The 21798-nt window shown below is 42.7% G+C and overlaps 1 protein-coding gene across 1 annotated transcript in view; it reads right to left on the reverse strand.

The window, feature by feature from the left end:
* dpyda.1 (dihydropyrimidine dehydrogenase a, tandem duplicate 1) overlaps positions 1-21798 on the reverse strand; it is a 200903-nt gene that overhangs the window by 110185 nt on the left and 68920 nt on the right. Inside the window, exons 6-11 of the mRNA XM_024000164.2 lie at positions 21362-21558; positions 20098-20179; positions 19242-19329; positions 12554-12661; positions 9408-9577; positions 7741-7951 (exon numbers count right to left, since the gene is read on the reverse strand). Coding sequence (XP_023855932.1) covers positions 7741-7951; positions 9408-9577; positions 12554-12661; positions 19242-19329; positions 20098-20179; positions 21362-21558 — 856 coding nt within the window. The remainder of the gene's footprint in view (positions 1-7740; positions 7952-9407; positions 9578-12553; positions 12662-19241; positions 19330-20097; positions 20180-21361; positions 21559-21798) is intronic.

Below are 21798 nucleotides of genomic sequence, written 5' to 3' on the forward strand. Positions count from 1 at the left end.
CTACCTGTGGAACAGTCATTAAGACACTAACAGCTTACAGACGGTAGGCAATTAAGGTCCGGTTATGAAATCTTAGGACACTAAAGAGGCCTTTCTACTGACTCTGAAAAACACCAAAAGAAAGATGCCCAGGGTCCCTGCTCATCTGTGTGAACGTGCTGTAGGCATGCTGCAAGGAGGCATGAGGACTGCAGATGTGGCCGGGGCAATAAATTGCAATGTCCGTACTGTGAGACGCCTAAGACAGCGCTACAGGGAGACAGGAAGGACAGCTGATTATCCTCGCAGTGGCAGACCACGTGTAACAACACCTGCATAGGATCGGTACATCCGAACATCACACCTGCGGGACAGGTACAGGATGGCAACAACAACTGCCCGAGTTACACCAGGAACGCACAATCCCTCCATCAGTGCTCAGACTGTCCGCAATAGGCTGAAAGAGGCTGGACTGAGGGCTTGTAGGCCTGTTGTAAGGCAGGTCCTCACCAGACATCACCGGCAACAACATCGCCTATGGGCAAAAACCCACCGTCGCTGGACGGGACAGGACTGGAAAAAAGTGCTCTTCACTGACGAGTCACGGTTTTGTCTCACCAGGGGTGATGGTCGGATTCACGTTTATCGTCGAAGGAATGAGCGTTACACCGAGGCCTGTACTCTGGAGTGGGATCGATTTAGAGGTGGAGGGTCCGTCATGGTCTGGGGCGGTGTGTCACAGCATCATCGGACTGAGCTTGTTGTCATTGCAGGCAATCTCAAAGCTGTGCGTTACAGGGAGGACACCCTCCTCCCTCATGTGGTACCCTTCCTGCAGGCTCATCCTGACATGACCCTCTAGCATGACAATGCCACCAGCCATACTTCTCGTTCTGTGCGTGATTTCCTTCAAGACAGGAATGTCAGTGTTCTGCCATGGCCAGCGAAAAGCCATTCCTCCCAGAAATGTCAGGGAACTTGCAGGTGCCTTGGTGGAAGAGTGGGGTAACATCTCACAGCAAGAACTGGCAAATCTGGTGCAGTCCATGAGGAGGAGATGCAKTGCAGTACTTAAATGAAGCTGGTGGCCACACCAGATATCCCTCATAATAACAGCCTGTTATAACTGCTGTAGTTAGAGCTCATACAACACCTATATCCCTCATAATAACAGCTAGCTATAACTGCTGTAGCTAGGGCCTATACAACACCTGTATCCCTCATAATAACAGCTAGCTATAACTGCTGTAGCTAGAGCTCATACAACACCTATATCCCTCATAATAACAGCTAGCTATAACTGCTGTAGCTAGGGTCACAACACCTAAATCCCTCATAATAACAGCTAGCTATAACTGCTGTAGTTAGAGCTCATACAACACATACATCCCTCATAATAACAGCTAGCTATAACTGCTGTAGCTAGAGCTCATACAACACATACATCTGTCATGCATAGTACCTGGCAACACAAACAGGGGGAGCTGTTTTGAAGCCACTGTGCCTCCATCTTGGCACTCCCCGAACATTGTAAAAAATATTTTGAAAGTTATAGAAATGCATTTATTAATGTGTACGTCTTTGATTTTGCCACGTTTATTATATTACACACACCTTAATGCATACTTTTAAACTATATTATATGAGCTAAACATACAAATAAAAAAAGAAAGTATAATTTTTAGAAAGTACTAATGGGGAAGTGCTTATATGGCCGACCAGTGGCTTCAAAGCTTCTCATTGGCTAACACATAGCATCAGCAATCCAGGGTTTATATACATCTTTGGCATGAACGCACACGCATGCAAACTATGCACACTCCCACACACAGAAACACACACACACTTTTTGTGACAGTACAGCGTAAAGGGAAAGGGATGCTTAGCTAACACAGAGGAGGTGGGTGCATCATGTCTCCAGTTCCCCACCCACCCTCCATGAAACTCAGCAGGAAGGAGACCAATGCAGGAAGGAGGCATGGGTGCAATAATGGCTGCCTCCCTCCCTCCCAGAACTGAGTCTGCTTCCCAAATTACACATTACACCCTATTCCCTTTAAAGTGCGCTACTTTTGACCAGGACCCATAGGGCTCTGGTCAAAGGCAGTTGACTACATAGGGAATATGGTGCATTTGCGACGCACACTGGGTCCAGCCCACCAGACTATACAGGCCAGGTTTTAACTGCTAACTCATCCTACAGCTGTGTTCATTGCCAAGCAGAACATCCTCTGTGGGTCTGACAACATACTTAAGTGGATAAGTGATTCATAGTTCAAGAATAAGGATCATTCTGACTGTACTACTCTGGGGATTCTTTTCTCAGCATTTTGTTGTTTCTGTACGATGAAATCACACACTCAAAACACACACACGCTTGCAAGCACGCTTGACACACACACATACACACACAAACACACACACTCGCATGCCAAGGCACGGATCAATTCCTTCCTAAATATGCAAGCAATCAGGTTTGGCAGAAATATCATCCTATCAAATTAAACTAGTTTGCTCGGAGTCATGCACCCCATTTAATTCAGGCTCTTATCAGTAATTCCTCATGTTTTAATTAACCTTGGTGATTAATTGCTAATCATAACAATACCCTCCTTAGCACTCGACGACACCTTTGGGGATGTGGAGCAGGTTCTAAGGATGTTTCTTTAGCAACAGGTCAACCATAGTACCGGGGGGGGGGGGGAGATAGTCCGCGTCCCAAATGCCATCCTTTACTATGCACTCCTTTTCACCAGAGCTTGGTGGACCCTGGTCAAAAATAGTGCACTATGAAAGGAATAGAGTGCCTTTTGACAAGCAAAAAGAGTAACAAAATGGATAATAAAATCCATTTGAGCTGTGAAGAGGTGGAAGTGGGTAGACCGAATCAGTGGAGCAGATTACGATAACAATCAGTCAATCAAGCCTTTACCCCATCTATAAAATCAATAAGACACAGTCAGATAGACACAGTCAGGCAAGAACGTCAGCGGAACTCGGTCTACACCGAGTCTCTCACACTCTCTCTTTATCTTAATTACTTGGTTGAGTAGATGTGTATTTCACCATCACGACCGATTATGAATGCGTGTAAAACATGTTCAGTTTCTGCCTGCTTAGGTAGCCCCAACTATGTATTTGTGCATCTGTGCTGCATCGCAAGGTTGGCTAATGGCAGCGCTAGCTGGGTAACCAGTTGTAAAGCTCTGTCGCTCTATCGCCGAGCACGTGTGTGTGTGTGTGTGTGTGTGTGTGTGTGTGTGTGTGTGTGTGTGTGTGTGTGTGCACACACGCGCGCGCGCGCGGACGTCACCGGGCGGTCGTCTGAGCTTGAAACTCATTACAGTGATTTCATGTCATTGTTGGGTGACTCTGGACAGTGTGTGGCGTTTGTGGCCCTCCTGCAATACCCACCTCTGTTTATTCAATAGCAGCCTAATTGAAAATCATAGCAGGTATGGCCTTTTCTCAACGCAATCTAATTACCTGCCCTGGCGACAGTGTCACACAAAAAGACAGGCGTTGTCTTGTAAGCAAGTGGGTTAAAAAAAATTATCATCCTAGACAAGGGCTCCCCTACTGGTGCCCTCCAGGTTTGGCCCCCACATGTTTTCCGTGCAAAAGATTTTTTATAAAAAGAATAATATACACTGCTCAAAAAAATAAAGGGAACACTTAAACAACACAATGTAACTCCAAGTCAATCACACTTCTATGAAATCAAACTGTCCACTTAGGAAGCAACACTGATTGACAATACATTTCACATGCTGTTGTGCAAATGGAATAGACAAAAGGTGGAAATTATAGGCAATTAGCAAGACACCCCCAAAAAAGGAGTGATTCTGCAGGTGGTGACCACAGACAACTTCTCAGTTCCTATGCTTCCTGGCTGATGTTTTGGTCACTTTTGAATGCTGGCGGTGCTCTCACTCTAGTGGTAGCATGAGACGGAGCATACAACCCACCACAAGTGGCCTCAGGGAGTGCAGTTCATCCAGGATGGCACATCAATGCGAGCTGTGGCAAAAAGGTTTGCTGTGTCTGTCAGTGTAGTGTCCAGAGCATGGAGGCGCTACCAGGAGACAGGCCAGTACATCAGGAGACGTGGAGGAGGCCATAGGAGGGCACAACCCGCAGCAGGACCGCACCTCCGCCTTTGTGCAAGGAGGTGCACTGCCAGAGCCCTGCAAAATGACTCCAGCAGCCACAAATGTGCATGTGTCAGCATATGGTCTCACAAGGGGTCTGAGGATCTCATCTCGGTACCTAATGGCAGTCAGGCTACCTCTGGCGAACACATGGAGGGCTGTGCGGTCCCACAAAGAAATGCCACCCACACCATGACTGACCCCGCCAAACCGGTCATGCTGGAGGATGTTGCAGGCAGCAGAACGTTTCCACGGCGTCTCCAGACTCTGTCACGTCTGTCACATGTGCTCATGTGCTCAGTGTGACCTGCTTTCATCTGTGAGAGAGCACAGGGCGCCAGTGGCGAATTTGCCAATCTGTTGTTCTCTGGCAAATGCCAAACGTCCTGCACGGTGCTGGCGGTAAGCACAACCCTCACCTGTGGATGTCGGGCCCTCATACCACCCTCATGGAGTCTGTTTTCTGACCGTTTGAGCAGACACATGCACATTTGTGGCCTGCTGGAGGTCATTTTGCAGGGCTCTGGCAGTGCACCTCCTTGCACAAAGGCGGAGTAGCGGTCCTGCTGCTGGGTTGTTGCCCTCCTATGGCCTCCTCCACGTCCCCTGATGTACTGGCTGTCTCCTGGTAGCGCCTCCATGCTCTGGACACTACACTGACAGACACAGCAAACCTTTTTGCCACAGCTCGCATTGATGTGCCATCCTGGATGAACTGCACTACCTGAGCCACTTGTGTGGTTGTAGACTCGTCTCATGCTACCACTAGAGTGAGAGCACCGCCAGCATTCAAAAGTGACCAAAACATCAGCCAGGAAGCATAGGAACTGAGAAGTTGTCTGTGGTCACCACCTGCAGAATCACTCCTTTTTTGGGGGTGTCTTGCTAATTGCCTATAATTTCCACCTTTTGTCTATTCCATTTGCACAACAGCATGTGAAATTTATTGTCAATCAGTGTTGCTTCCTAATTGGACAGTTTGATTTCACAGAAGTGTCATTGACTTGGAGTTACATTGTGTTGTTTAAGTGTTCCCTTTATTTTTTTGAGCAGTGTATATATAGATAATAAACTGTGTCTTACCAAGATAGTATATACATATTATTATATTATTATAATAATAATATATTATTATACACAGTCAAACGTTTGGAAACACCTACTCATTCCAAGGTTTTTCTTTATTTTTTACTATTTTCTATATTGTAGAATAATAGTGAAGACATCAAAACTATGAAAAAGCGCAATCATATGGTAACCAAAAAAGTGTTAAACATATCAACGTATATTTTATATTTGAGATTCTTCAAAGTAGCCATCCTTTGCCTTGATGACAGATTTGCACCCTATTGGCATTCTCTCAACCAGCTTCATGAAGTAGTCACCTGGAATGCATTTCAATTAACAGGTGTGCTTTGTTAAAAGTTAATTTGTGGAATTTCTTTCCTTCTTCATTCGTTTGAGACATTCAGTAGTGTTGTGACAAGGTATGGGTGGTATACAGAAGATAGCCCTATTTGGTAAAAGACCAAGTCCATATTATAAGACATGAAGGTCAGTCAATCTGGAGAATTTCAAGAACTTTGAAAGTTTCTTCAAGAGCAGTATCAAAAACRATCAAGCGCTATGATGAAACTGCCTCTCTTGAGGACAGCCACAGGAAAGGAAGACCCAGAGTTACCTCTGCTGCAGAGGGTAAGTTCATTAGAATTACCAGCCTCAGAAATTGAAGCCCAAATAAATGCTTCACAGAGTCCAAGTAACAGACACATCTCAACATCAACTGTTCAGAGGAGATTGTGAATCAGGCCTTCATGGTCGAATTGCTGCAAAGAAACAACTACTAAAGGACACCAATAAGAAGACACTTGCTTGGGCCAAGAAACACGAGCAATGGACATTAGACCGGTGGAAATCTGTCCTTTGGTCTGATGAGTCCAAATTTGAGATTTKTGGTTCCAACAGCTGTGTCTTTGTGAGATGCAGAGTAGGTGAACGGATGATCTCCACATGTGTGGGTCCCACCGTGAAACTTGGAGGAGGAGGGGAGGTGTGATGGTGCTTTGCTGGGGACACTGTCTGGGATTTATTTAGATGTCAAGGCACACTTAACCAGCATGGCTACCACAGCATTCTGCAGTGATATGCCATCCCACCTGGTTTGCGCTTAGTGGAACTATAATTTGTTTTTCAACAGGACAATGACACCAAAGACACCTCCAGGCTGTGTAAGGGCTATTTGTCCAAGAAGGAGAGTGATGGAGTGCTGCATCAGATGACCTGGCCTCCACAATTACCCAACCTCAACCCAGTTGAGATGGTTTGGGATAAGTTGGACCGCAGAGTGAAGGAAAAGCAGCCAACAAGTGCTCAGCATATGTGGGAACAAGACTGTTAGAAAAGCATTCCAGGTGAAGCTGGTTGAGAGAATGCCAAGAGTGTGCAAAGCTGTCATCAAGGCCAAGAGTGGCTACTTTGAAGAATCTAACATCTAAAATAGACTTTTATTTGTTTAACACTTTTTTCGTTACTACATGATTCCATATGTGTTATTTCATAGTTGCGATGTCTTCACTATTATTCTATAAGGTAGAAAATAGTAAAAATAATGAAAAACCCTTGAATGAGTAGGTGTGTCCAAACTTTTGACTGGTACTGTATATATATAGTTGGACATAAGACTGTAACAACACCAGGAAATCAGCTTCAAGTGATTACATTTAAAAAAAAATCTGTTCCCAAGTATTCCCAATAATAGAGAGACACGTGATCGAATTCAAATGTAAGCAAGGTTTGAAATGATGTTTTAATCAAATATTATATCTGTTTTGGCTTCTTGCGGTCAATTTTCAGTCTACATATTATTTCTAATTATGTTCCAACCCCCTGACAAGGTTCTGTAAACACTCACATACAGGCAGACACACAGGCACGCTAACATGCACAGACATGCACACACACACACACAAGACCCTCAAAACCCAAGTACATGGAGTTCTCATCACCGGCACTCATCTAAATTAGAGCCTCAACACAAGGCATATTGTGTTTAGATGATGATGAGGAAAACAATGTGATGAGTGTCGTCTTAAGTCCTACTCCAAATGTGCTAAACAATGATAAGTTAGACAGTCCTATCCAAACGGGACCACTGTCTTCGCTTGTATAATGAGAAATCTCCAGGAGAAAGGGGAGATCCCTGGTTTGTGTTTGTTTGCCAGGCTTTCTGTCTGTCTGTCTGACTCTGTTTAATGCAGCTCAAGGATAACATCCTCACGCTGTTTTTAAAGCAATAATGTAGACAACATTGAACACAAACTCTTCAGAGAAACACTCAATTTGAGGATATTTGTAAGAGTTGATAAAAACTATAACAGTGGACTGTGCTGTCAAAGAGTCTACTCACATGGCAAAACTCAGGTTCCATTCAGAGTAAAGGTATTATTATTGTGTATCAATAGCAAGACTGGGATGGCGGTTAGTCAATGGTCACATGGCACCTTTACTTACTGTAGAACATGTTTGTAAAGCTGGCATTATTAAAAAATCCTCCCAACAAATTGTTGTGATGTTCAATGCACTTTCAATAAAGTTTGACTATGATTGATACCTTTGGGATCGCTCAGCATGGATCCGAAGGCACTGATGATGTAATCGGCCTTGAGGCGTATGATCTGATCCTCGTCCTCCATCCAATCACCTTCGTCTGTCAGCTCCGTACGACAGAACTCCATTCCCGCCACGCGACCCGCCTTCATGATGACCTCACGAGGGGACAGGAAGGGCATGAACTCACACTTCTCTTCCTTGGCCAGCTCCATCTATAGGTAGGGGAAATATAGAGCTCAGGGGTCAATGGTGATGGGTCATCGACAGGTTACATCTTTAAATTGTGGCTTGAATTGTGTTGAATTATTTTAAGTATCAAAGATTAGAATTTTTTTTKTCACAATATTTCTCGTCAAATGCAAAGCCATTTTAATCTAAAACTGGACAAAAATATGTCTAATTATCAAGCCCAAGGTACAACTTTTTTATTCCCTTCGTTTGTCAGGACTGGAAAATATATTTTGTAGTGTCACACATTACAACGGCACACAATAGAAGACACTAGGAAGTTTTCCTGCTTTGTTCAAAGACCTTCAATTTCATACGGATTAATGAAAAAAGACCCCATCTACAACAAAGTCATTGAAATTACGTTTCCAGTCCTGAGATGTGCACAAAAGGGAAGGGGGGTGGGTTGCTTCTATAATAGCTTCCCTTTCTCTCAGTTTTCTGAAATTGTCTCAGTTGACATCAATGCTCATGCTTCACACAATATTGAACTTTTTTCAATGTGATGTGAAGGTTACTGACGCCTACAAGAGGCCTAAACTTAATATACCTTATAAACAAACTTAATTAGTGTGAGGCGATGCTAGCAGCTTAACTGTCTGCTTCTGCGGGGAAAAGCAAACAGCTGTTGATAATCACCTTACTTTTCTCATTTCGTTAGGGTTATTTTTGGCGTTACTATGGCAGCAAGAGGTGTGCTCTGACACGACGCATGACTAAAGGTGCCGTTGGACGATGATTCTAGAATGAACTGTGCTGTCAAGCTCAACTCTCAACTAGAATAGAATTGACAGAAAGACACCTTGAACTTTTCATCACACTCACAATCATAACTAATATACGGCAGTTGAAGAATGCATCTTAACTCCAAGTGCTACTTTTACTGATGGTCTAACACATCAAAAGTTGATAAGAATCAAGACTGAAGGGAGTATACGAGTCAATGTCATGCTTCAAATGCAGGGATATCTTTTGAAGGAACAGTGAAAATAGCAACAGCACTGCCTATGATATCCTTCCTCTCTCCTTTGTGGCAGCGCTACTAGAAAGGGACAGATCCCAGTGAGTCCGTCTGGGGCTCACGGCAGTGTGTGTGTGCAGGCGGAGAGCTTTTGACAGTTATCGCCCTCCAGAACCTAAGACAGGCCTTTGTAATAAACCAGAAAAAAGCGGCTTAAAAAACACATGTCAGCAGGGCCAAGGAGAGGACACTCACACAGACAGCTTAATAAAGACAGTGTCCTCTCTCCTCTTCACTAGCCTTCTCCCTAACACTATCTCTCTGTCTATCTTTCTCCCTCAGTCTTTCTCTCTCTGTCTGTCTTTCTCAAACAAGTTAAGCATCTGGTACACTGGTAATATTTAGCGATCTCTCTCTGTCAACGTCTTCTCTTTTATCCTTTCTTTCCTTTTCTCTCCTTTCTTCTTGTTTGTCTCTACCTCCTCGGGGACAGCCCTGATGTTGGTGAAGCCTTTCCTAAACACCACGTAGACCCGCTTGGCACCGCAGCGCAGGGAAGAAGTGGCACAGTCGAAAGCTGTGTCTCCTGAACCCAGAACAATCACCGTGCCACGCAGCTCTGGCAGGGAAGACTTGCAGCTACACATTCCTAAAAGCGGGAGGAGAAGAGAAAAGGAGTTACAATCTGATCATTTACTGTGTTGATTTTGAGATTACATATACAGTGCCAGTCAAAAGTTTGGACATACCTACTCATTCTACAATGTAGAATAATAGTGAACACAACAAAACTATGAAATAACACTTACGGTATCATGCAGTAACCAAAAAAAGTGTTAAACAAATCAAAATATATTTTATATTTGAGATTCTTCAAAGTAGCCGCCCTTTGCCTTGACGACAGCTTTGCAGACTCTTGGCATTCTCTCAAACAGCTTCATGAGGTAGTCACCTGAAATGCATTTCAATTAACAGGTGTGCCTTATAAAAAGTACATTTGTGGAATTTCTTTCCATATTAATGCGTTTCAGCGAATCAGTTGTGTTGTGACAAGGTAGGGGTGGTATATAGAAGATAGCCCTATTTGGTAAAATACCAAGTACATATTATTGCAATAACAGCTCAAATAAGCAAAGAGAAACGACCGTCCATCATTACTTTAGGACATGAAGGTCAGTCAATCTGGAAAAATTACTTTGAAAGTTTCTTCAAGTGCAGTAGCAAAAACCATCAAGCTCTATGATGAAACTGCCTCTCATGAGGACCGCCACAGGAAAGGAAGACCCAGAGTTACCTCTGCCGCAGAGGGTAAGTTCATTAGAATTACCAGCCTCAGAAATTGTAGCCCAAATAAATGCTTCACAGAGTCCAAGTAACAGACACATCTCAACATCAACTGTTCAGAGGAGATTGTGAATCAGGCCTTCATGGTCGAATTGCTGCAAAGAAACCACTACTAAAGGATACCAATAAAAAGAAGAGACTTCCTTGGGCCAAGAAACACGAGCAATAGACATTAGACCAGTGGAAATCTGTCCTTTGGTCTGATGAGTCCAAATTTGAGATTTTTGGTTCCAACCACCGTGTCTTTGTGAGACGCAGAGTAGGTGAACGGATGAACTCCGCATGTGTGGTTACCACTGTGAAGCTTGGAGGAGGAGGTGTGATGGCGTCGGGGTGCTTTGCTGGTGACACTGTCTGAGATTTATTTAGAATTCAAGGCACACTTAACCAGCATGGCTACCACAGCATTCTGCAGCGATACGCCATCCCATCTGGTTTACGTTTAGTATGACTATCATTTGTTTTTCCATAGGACAATGACGCAACACACCTCCAGGCTGTGTAAGGGGTATTTGACCAAGAAGGAGAGTGATGGAGTGCTGCATCAGATGACCTGGCCTCCACAATCACCCAACCTCAACCCAATTGAGATGGTTTGGGATAAGTTGGACAGCATAGTGAAGGAAAAGCAGCCAACAAGTGCTCAGCCTATGGGGGAACTAATTCAAGACTGTTAAAAAAGCACTCAGGTGAAGCTGGTTGAGCGAATGCCAAGAGTGTGCAAAGCTGTCATCAAGGCCAAGAGTGGCTACTTTGAAGGATCTAACATCTTAACTATATTTTGATTTGTTTAATACTTTTTTGGTTACTACATTATTCCATATGTCTTATTTCACAGATTTGATGTCTTAACTATTATTCTATAATGTAGAACATAGTAAAAATAAAGAAAAACCCTTGAATGAGTAGGTGTGTTCAAACTTTTGCCTAGTACTGTATGTCTAAGTGTTTAATTCATTGTGGGAAAACTACACTGAACAAAACCAAAAAATGCAACATGCACTTATTATTAAGATTTTACTGAGTTACAGATCATAAAAGGAAATCAGTCAATTGAAATACATTAATTGACTGAATACAGATATGCATCTGTTGGTCACAGATACTGTAAGTTAAAAAAAAAGGTAGGGAAGTGGATCAGAAAACCAGTCTGTTTCTCATGCAGCGCAACCATCTCCTTCGCATAGAGTTGATCAGGCTGTTGATTGTGGCCTGTGGAATGTTGTCCCACTCCCATTGAAGAATGGCTGTGAGAAGTTGCTGAATATTGGCGGGAACTGGAACACTTTCATACAAGTCGATCCAGAGCATCCCAAACATGCTCAATGGGTGACATGTCTGGTGAGTATCCTTGCGACATGGGGCTGTGCATTATCATGCTGAAACATGAGGTGATGGTGGTGGATGAATGGCACGACAATGGGCCTCATGATCCTGTTATGGTAACTCTGTGCATTCAAATTGCCATCGCAATTGAGTTTGTTGTCCGTAGCTTATTCCAGCCCATACCATAACCCCACAATGGGGTACTCTGTTCACAACATTGACATCAGCAAACCGCTCGCCCACACTACGCCAAACACGCTGTCTGCCATCTGCTCTGTACAACTCAAACTGGTATTCATCCAGTGTGCCAGTGGCCATCGAAGGTAAGCATTTGCCCACTGAAGTTTGTTACGATGCTAAACTGCAGTCAGGTCAAGACCCTTGTGAGGAGGCTGGTGGCTGGTCTCAGACGATCCCGCAGACGAAGAAGCCGGATGTGAAGTTCCTGGGCTAGCGCAGTTACACATGGTCTGCGGTTGTGAGATCAGTTGGAAGTACTGCCATATTCTCTAAAACAATGTTGGAGATGGCTTATGGTAGAGAAATTAACATTCAATTCTATGGCAACAACTCTGGTGGAGATTCCTGCAGTCAGCATGCCTATTGCACGTCCCCTCAAAACTTGAGACATCTGTGGCACTGTGTTGTGACAAAACTGCACATTTTAGAGTGGCCTTTTATTGTCCGCAGCACAAGGTGCACCTGTGTAATGATCATGCTGTTTAGTCAGCTTCTTGATATTCCAGACCTGTCAGGTGGATGGATTATCTTGGTAAAGGAGAAATGCAACAAATGTGTGCACAACATTTGTGAGAAATAAGCTTTTTGTGTGTATGTTTATTTTAGCTGAGGAAACATGCCTTTACATATATTTTTCAGTATAAATGAAATCTTTAAAAAAAGAAACAATTTAGTTGCGGCTGTCAATGTTTGTTCTATTGCCTGCAGTGTTCACCTGTTTTGCTGGCTTTGGAGACCAAAGGTAGGAAATCCTTTGACGTGTAAAAGCCTTGTTCGATCGTCAGCTCCTCAAATATTTTATGTCTGTTAGCCTGTGGAAGACCTGGTGACAAAACGACACAGAAGTAAAGCAATGGAGTTGAGAATAGTTTTATAGCAACAAATTAACAAATGGCACAGACAGAATTACGTAAATTCCTGAAAGTTTAAAGCCTTTACAGAAAAAACACATGACTTTCATGTGATCACATATGATATTATGTGAAGTTAATGTGATAACATGTGATATTATGTGAAGTTAATGTGATAACATGTGACAGTATGTAAAAGCAACATGTGATAACATGAAACTACATGTGAGGAAACATGATCTCATTCYAAATAAATGTGGCAACATGGGGATGGAAAATGTCAACATTTTTCACATGTGAATCTGCAATTCCACATGCGAGGTGAAAAGATGTTATTCTCCTCAACATAATGAACTCTAAATGTAACACATGGTTCCCCATGTGAATAACTGACCTCGCATGTGTGTCTTTCTTTCTACATGTGAAAATTCCCGCTCAACATGTGAAACAGCTCTTTTTTGGGAATGAAATTATATGGGGGTTTTAAAGTAAGTGGTACGCTGTTCAGAGAAAATTGTGTCAAACAAATCTTTAACCAATGACAATATGATTACATTTGACATTATCACTTAGCACGGACTTTTCAAAATGACCCCATCTGGGATTTGAACCGTTCATCTTTTTGCTGTTCTGTCTATTCTCTCATCATTGATTTCCTTTACTTGTTTCCGCAATTTGAGGGTTTTCTGTGTCGTTGTCTAATGTTGGTGAGGAATATTATTCTGTTTTAATGTTACTCCTGAATCACTGTGATGAATATACATGTGTATTTTTAAGTAAAGTAAATATCAGCTTTGTTAAGTCCAACTATGCTTTTCTCTCACTCCTCTTGTCTACTGGTGACACTTTCTACAATCCTATGGAAGACAGAGCGCTCTAGTTTTTATTTATTTTATCAAGAGTCAGTTAAGAACAAATTCTTATTTACAATGACGGCCTACACCGGCCAAACCCGGGCGACGCTGGGCCAATTGTGCTCCGCCCTATGGGACTCCCAATCACGACCGATTGTGATACAGCCTGGATTTGAACCAGGGTATCTGTAGTGAGGAGCCTGTCATGTCAATCCAGTGAAAAACTACACTGGACAGAAATGGTTTTGTATTGGTTCCATTGTGTTGAGTACTGAGTTCTAAACCTTGACCTACAATTATCACTGTGATATATTTTACAGGGACAATACTTTAATCTATGCCTTAGAAATACCTGACAAAGCCTCTATTTTACCACAGGCAATCATGTCACATTGATATGAACAAGGCTCAGATCTAACACAATAGTAGAAACTGAGACTTGCTGGCTGCGTTTAAACATATCTTTTCCCACTAATTGGTCTTTTGACGAATCAGATCAGCTCTTTTGTCCAAAATTGGGCAAAATAACAGAATTGGGCTGCTTGTGTAAATGCAGCCACTGAGAAGAATTGGAAAGTGACACACTCTGAAATAATATAGCAATAACCTTTTTGGAGCAATATTGTAACATTAACTATATCAGTATGTTGGTATATATTTATATTAACCAACTTGTTAAAATGCATGGCTCCTAATGGGGATATTACTGTATATCACGGCTGAGGGCTCATTAAATATGGATATGAATTGCTGAGTAATGGTGACTGGGAGGGTAAATTGTGACACATAGCAGAGTAGTTTTATAACAGTGTTTAAAAATGCAAGGTTACAGTATATGAAACAATGGGCACATTCCACTAAGAAAGACAAGTGAGTAGTGTCCCTCATTTCTAGGAGAAGGCTTTTATGTTAAAACTTTTGAGGCAGCCAATTCTGCAGCAGTAGTAATCCAAAGAAATTAGACTGTGGGAACTGCTCTAATACTACAAATATACAGTATCTCTATAAGTAGTTAAACTACAGAAATAAAACATCTTTGGATTAACAGTATATGTGCCAAACAAACAAAATAGCATTTGTGATCAATACAAACAAAATACTATAGCACCATTATTGAAACTACTATATGCAGCTAAACAACAACAGGGAGGCGTTATCAAAGTGAAGTGACCTTTAAACCTATTCATCTGGGTTTAAACTGACCCTCTCCGAACCCCTCCCTGCAGTGTTACTCTAACTGACTATACAGTCCTTTTTGTAAGTATTCAGACCCCTTGACGTTTTCCAATACTTAACAGCCGTATTCTAAAATGTATTAAAAAAWATATATATAATTCTCAGCAATCTATACACAATACCCCATAATGACAAATCAAAAACAGGTTTGTAGAAATGTTAGCAAATGTATTAAAAATAAAAACTGAAATAATACATTTACATAAGTATTCAGACCTTAACTCAGTACTTTGTTGAAGCACCTTTGGCAGCGAGTGATTACAGCGTCGAGTCTTCTTGGGCACACCTGTATTTGGGGAGTTTCTTCCATTCTTCTCTGCAGATCCTCTCAAGCTCCATCAGGTTGGATGGGGATCAGTCGCTGCACAGCTATTTTTAGGTCTCTCCAGAGATGTTCGATCGGGTTCAAGTCCGGGCTCTGGCTGGGCCACTCAATAGAAATTCAGAGACTTGTCCCGAAGCCACTCCTGCATTGTCTTGGCTGTCTGCTAAGGGTCGTTGTCCTATTGGAAGGTGAACCTTCGCCCCAGACTGAGGTCCTGAGTGCTCTGGAGCAGGCTTTCATCAAGGATCTCTCTGTACTTTGCTCCGTTCATCTTTCTCTCGATCCTGACTAGTCTCCCAGTCTCTGTCACTGAAAAACATCCCCACAGCATGATGCTGCCACCACCATGCTTCACCGTAGGGATGGTGCCAGAATTCCTCAAGATGTGACGCTTGGTATTAAGGCCAAAGAGTTCAATCTTGGTTTCATCATACCAGAGAATCTTGTTTCTCATGGTCAGAGAGTCCTTCAGGTGCCTTTCGGCAAACTCAAAGCAGGCTGTCATGTGCCTTTTACTGAGGAGTGCTGGAGTGCTGCAGAGATGGTTGTCCTTCTGGAAGATTCTCCCATCTCCACTGTAAGAGTGACCATCGGGTTCTTGGTCACCTCCCTGGCCCTTCTCCCCCGTTTGCTCAGTTAGGAAGAGTCTTGGTGGTTCCAAACTTCTTCTATTGAAGTATGATGGAGGCCACCGTTTTCTTGGGGAACTTCAACACTGCAGAAATGTTTTGGCACCCTTCCCCAGATCTGTGCCTCGACACAATCGTGTCTCGGAGCTCTATGGACAATTCCTTCAACCTCATGGCTTGGTTTTTGCTTTGATATGCACTGTCAACTGTGGGATGTTATATAGACAAGTGTGTGCATTTCCAAATCATGTCCAATCAATTGAATTTACCACAGGTGGACTCTAATTAAGTTGTAGAAACAGCTCAAGGGTCTGACAACGTACTGTATGTAAACAAGTTATTTCTGTTATTTTTTATATACATTTGCAAACATTTCTAAAAACCTGTTTTCACTTTGTCATTATGGGGTTTGTGTGAAAATTGATGATCTGAATACTTTTCAAATGCACTGTATAGACATCATTAGTATTCAATACCAAATCAAAGCACGTGAACAAAAAACCCTTGCAGTAGACGATCATGACAAAGTGGATTGTAAGTAATGTGGCTCCATTTGCCACGTATTTCATCTAATTTCCCTTCTCCTCTATCGGTCTCTCTCTCTCTCTCCCTCAGCAGGCCATCCATGTACAGTGGAGTGAACCCTACCCCTTTTCTCATATTAAGAATATAATATGATATAGAATACTGTTGCAGATGTTTTCATTCGCTGCCCGGGGCCTCCTCTCATTAATCAAACCTTATCAGTTGCCATCCGACTAGAGAAAGAGAAAGAGAGGGACAGAGAGAGAGGGGGACACAGAAGAAGAAAGAGAGCGAGAGACAGAAAGTGAGATGGAGAGAGAGAGGGAGGGAAGGAAAAATACAAAAAAGGAAGGGACAAGGGGGAGAAGAAGGAGTAGGAGGAGCGGAGTGCACATTCACTCCCTGACCTCGTTCACCCTTACGATGATCAAGCACCAAGGACAGATTGTTAAATAATGCAGCGGCACACTAAGTACATTAAGATTTAACATAAATCAAGACCTCTGAAGCCATAACTGCCCTCTGTACTGGGATCCATTAACCTTGTCACTGGGAGAAAGGGACAGATCCAGAGAGAGAATATGGACGCTTCCGCCACACCTTATGGAAGCCACTGGTACTCGCATAGATAGGCCTTATGCTGGACTCTTAGTGAGACATAATAATTCACACGCAGTAAAGGGTACCATTTCAAAAGATAAATTGGTAGTGCTACACATTTATTGTGGAAGAGATGAGCTTCTATATAAATATATACATTCAATCAAATGTTATTAATTATGTCAAGTTTTCCTTCTGATGCGAATTCATTGACACAACTTGACGTTGACTTCCTGATCGAAAATCAGCCCCAATCGGCATCGTCCTGTCTACTATCCAACAACATCAGCTATTGATTTTCCAATGTTTTCAAATCAAACGCTGTCTTTAAAAATGATCAGAACCCTTTTAAACCATTCAAAACTACTTCTATCACTTTCCCTGCTTGTTCTTTTCTTTACATCAACTTATTTCTTCCACCCCTCTTTTCAAGATGTGCCAATCCAATCAATAGACGGTCCGTTCATCTGTCCTTCCAGCCTTTCAGCAATATGCAGAACAGCTGCTGTCTTTAAAAACACCAAAGAAGGGATGGAATTTTCCGTAAACCAGAGAAATCAAAGGAGAACCAAGACAATTGAGCCTCACCACCACAGATCACATTGTAGAGCGGAGGATAAAGGGTTAATCCACTGTTTAAACGAAATGAACCTTTGAGCTGGCTTCCTAAGCTTATAGCTCAGAAACAATGCCCTTATCTCTCTCCCTCAACCTGCCTTCCGTTCAGCATACTGCCAGGGAGAAATTAGCATGTCAATCATGTCGGAGGATGACATTTAAAAAGCCTGTAAAGGACTAGTATGAAATCACAGAAATTAATTGCAAACACACTTCCGCTTGAATTTTTCATAGGGAATTGAAATTCCTTTACATCCCTTTGTGAGGAAAAGGAGAGAAAAAATCCCAAAATGGTTTTAAATAAACGACTCTCCGTAATTAGGGAGTCCACTATCAAATGACTCTGAGCATTTTGAAACAATGAATTATAGGAGTCTTTTTTATTCTGTCTTAGTTCAGTAAAACCAAACAAACAGACAGACAGCTTCAAGGAACGTTTGAGTTCCCCAGATCCACACAGCTACAAGACAGCTACATTCATTTGCCTGCTATAGAAAAAATAAAAACAATATTATTACTCCCTTAACGCGTTTCTTTCATTTTGGCATATATTTGTTTCGGCAGAAGAAGTCTTCAGTTAAGGCAAGCCATCACTATGTAACGGAGTGCTTCTTTGATTCTAATGAGAAATGGGAGCATTTGAATGAAGCTCAGCCAGAAAGATAACAGGTTCATTGAGGTATTAAGTGTTTGAGAAAGACCGAGAGAGTTAACATTTAATGTTAACTCTCCGTCTTTCTCAAACACTGCTTCAACTGACGTACAGCCACAGAAGAAAGTAAATCCTCCACCAATTGTTTCAACATTCCATAAACTAATGGACCAGCTAGACATTGAAAGGTGCAACTAGACAAGCAATTGAGACTGAAATAGCAAAAGGAGACCAGACCGTCTATTTTGAAAGGTTGTAGCAGATATTCAATTGATTTTACAGGTCATGGGTCACGATGGATTTCATTTGCAGATATATGAGTGGGTAAAAGAGGGAGAGCACAGAACGTAAAAAGCCCTCGGACCCTGACAAGGGAGTGTGTGTGTGCGAACATTTATGTGTGCGTGTCAGGGCGTGTGTGCGGGCTTGAGTGTGTCTGTGTGCGCGTGTGAGGGTTGACATCAGGTTAGCCTTCCGTGCCAGTGGTGAGGTGTATCGCTAAAGAGTATTCTGGGTCAGCGAATCAGAGCTCTGGGATAACCCAGCAGGGGGGACTCTGGGTAGAGATATTTGACGGGGGCACGTGGCATGCTCGGTGGCACCCCAGCGGGCCTCACAACGGGCGCTGTTAGTTTACCATGCTGGGACACAGTATCGCACACAGAAATAACAAATGACAAGTGAATGAGGCTTATGCTGTGAGGCGGGTTAAAGCAGGACCTCTGAAAGAGCAGCCAGCTCACAGAGGAAGCATCCCAAATGGCACCCTATTCCTTATATAGTGCACTACTTATGACCAGATCCCTACGGGCCACTGAGTGTCACATTATTACAGAAATTGACTGCTGTGGTACCAAAGGCTCTCCCCCCGGTTGACTTCATTAGTGCACCCGGTAGCACAAAACGTTTTGCGACGGAAAACAGAAATAAGCAATTCTTATTGGACAAGTTCATGTAGTCACTCCATGCATCAGTCAGTTTTCTTCTATTTGGTGGCCAATGAATACAACCCACATCATCTTTACATTTGCTCAAACCTATTGGTATGAGAGTACATGTATACAGAGAGAGGGTGGAAAAGACAGGAAGAAAAGGAATAAATGAATAACCAACCAATGCCGATAAAGACAGCTTTGTAACCTTCATCTCTCAGAGAGAGCAGAGTCATCCCGTCCTGGCCCAGGGCTTTCTCACACACCACCTGAAACAATAAACACAACTCATTAGTTATAATGGGAGCACCAGCTCTAAAAACATTTCAACGGATAATCTATTGTATAATTATAATAAATGTTGTACGTAAAATGCTTGATGATCAAAAACCCAAAGTTCTAACACTTGGCTTAACACTCTGGTTGGATGAGCATCTCTGTTAATGAGTTGTACCGATAATCAAAATGACCTAACTTGGGACGCTATTCACTCATTATGTGATTAAATTCTTCACTTCTACTATTTATCTTTTCACAGAACAGAGCAGAAAAAAAAACAGACATGCAAAAACCTCTAACTACTCCCCTCACTCCACTCCCTCCATTCTTTTCAGCAACCAAATCTGTTTCCTGGTTTAAAATGAATCATGAGCAGGTGCTGTCTGGTCTGGTCTGCAGTGGCTGGCTAGCTGGCCGTGGTAAGGACTATCGATTGCCCTTTCTCACCACTGTGGCATTCAAGCAACAGACAGACAGACAAGCTAGAGCATCGCCCCAAGTTGCAGCCGGTGCCGGAGACACAAGGTCTCAGCAGCCTGGAGCCTGCCCGGCCTGATGCAGCTTTTAATTGTTCTTTATTAATGCGCCTGACATTTGGGCTGCTGATCTTCTCCCAGACCTGTCGCCTGCGCTAGCCTCTGATGTAAACGAGGAAGGGGACAGGGGAATGGAGGGAGAGAGAGAGATGGAGGGAGAGATGGAGAGGGGACAGGGGGGAGATGGAGAGAGAGTGGGAGGGGAGGTGGGGGACTCATTACCTTGATGCCCAAATCCATCATCAGCTCCACCTCGAAGTGCACTACCTCATATGGCAGCCTGAACTGAGGGATCTCCGTAGAGCTGCGAGAGAGAGAGAGAGAGAGAGGAAGAATGAACGTGACTGGGAGATGGAGAAGGGGAAGGAGGAGCAGGAGCAGGATGAAAAGGAGGAGGAGGATGAGGAGGAGGATGAAGAAGAGGGATGACAGAGAAAGGACTCTGAGGAATATGAAAAGTTAGGCGTGAGGAAGAAAAAATAGACAGACACAGCGAAGAGGATTCTCTATACTGTTGCAACACCAACTCCTTTTTCTTATTTTCATTTGATGATTTGGGTTTGTATTCACTTTTTCTACTTTCTCTGCCTCAAAATTATCCTGCTTCTATGTCCAACCTCTACCTGAACCAACCTCAAATTATTAATTTTATTCCCTGTTGTCCCTCGAAGTACGTGAAACCCACTGTGGACATTTGCAGGACTCCTAGGATGACTAAAATGACTAAAATGTCAAATGTACTAAAGGCCTGGGTAGGTAATTGGTAACCCAATCCAAACTCAGGCATTTGAAAGATGAATATTCACAATTACCAAAATTCTCATTAGCAGCTGTGACCTTATACAATGTTCTTTATATTGATCCAGCAGACCCATGATCAACAATGCCCTTTAGTGGTAAATGCCCCACACAAAAGGACATGAATTTAGATGAATTACAGATGCATATCCGCAAGCGTTGACAAGGAGCCACAGATCTGGCTTTAAGTTACACCATTGACTAATTGCTGCCCAGGAAGCGAATGAATACAAATGTAGGATCTTAATTTGATCACTCTTTTGTTGCTGAGAATTGGAATTGAAGATGAGCATTGTCATTTACATAAATTCACTGAAAACCCATACTAACATACATTATATTAACAGTATTGCACTTTTCACATCGCCTACTTTTTGCTAAACTTTGTGGACAAAACACTCAAATCCTGTTGATGCAGGATTATTTTGCTGTGACAATATATACTGAGTATACCAAACATTAAGAACACGTTCCTAATATTGAGTTCCTAATTTGTCCTTATGAAGACCCAGGTTGGGGTCAAAGTCCTAGTCCTATTAAACACTTTGGGAGCATTATTGGATTACATTTTTGTTATTTTGTTATGTTACTAGCCATTGAAAAAAAAGAAAAAAAATCATGTTACAAAGTCAACTTGAAAAGAGGCCAAGGTGTGACAACAAACACTGGTGGGATTGGGAAGTTTTACCTCAGTCCGCCGATCCACTTCTGTTTTTCGAATATGGTGATGTCATCGTAGCCAAGGCGAGCCAGGAAGGAAGCACAGCTGATGCTGGCCGGGCCACAGCCAATCAGAGCGATCTTGGAGTGGAAGCTTTTAGGCATCTGGTCTGGAGGAGGGAGAGCTGGGTTCCTCACTTGAGGAATGCCCATCTTACTAAAGATCTGAGGTGATAACAGACACATGAGGGAGTTTGGTTTACGTACTTGCTTGATTGCTTGCTTACTTAGACCATTCAATTCCTTGTGAAATATACAGTGCATTCGGAAAGTATTCAGACATCGACTTTTTCCACATTTTGTGACGTTACAACCTTACTCTAAAATTGATTAAATTTACTATTTTCCTCATCAATCTACACAGAATACCCCAAAATGACAAAGCAAAAACAGGTTTCTTGAAAT

Source organism: Salvelinus sp. IW2-2015, linkage group LG14 (genome assembly GCF_002910315.2).
Source record: "Salvelinus sp. IW2-2015 linkage group LG14, ASM291031v2, whole genome shotgun sequence".
Classification (NCBI taxonomy): Eukaryota; Metazoa; Chordata; class Actinopteri; order Salmoniformes; family Salmonidae; genus Salvelinus; species Salvelinus sp. IW2-2015.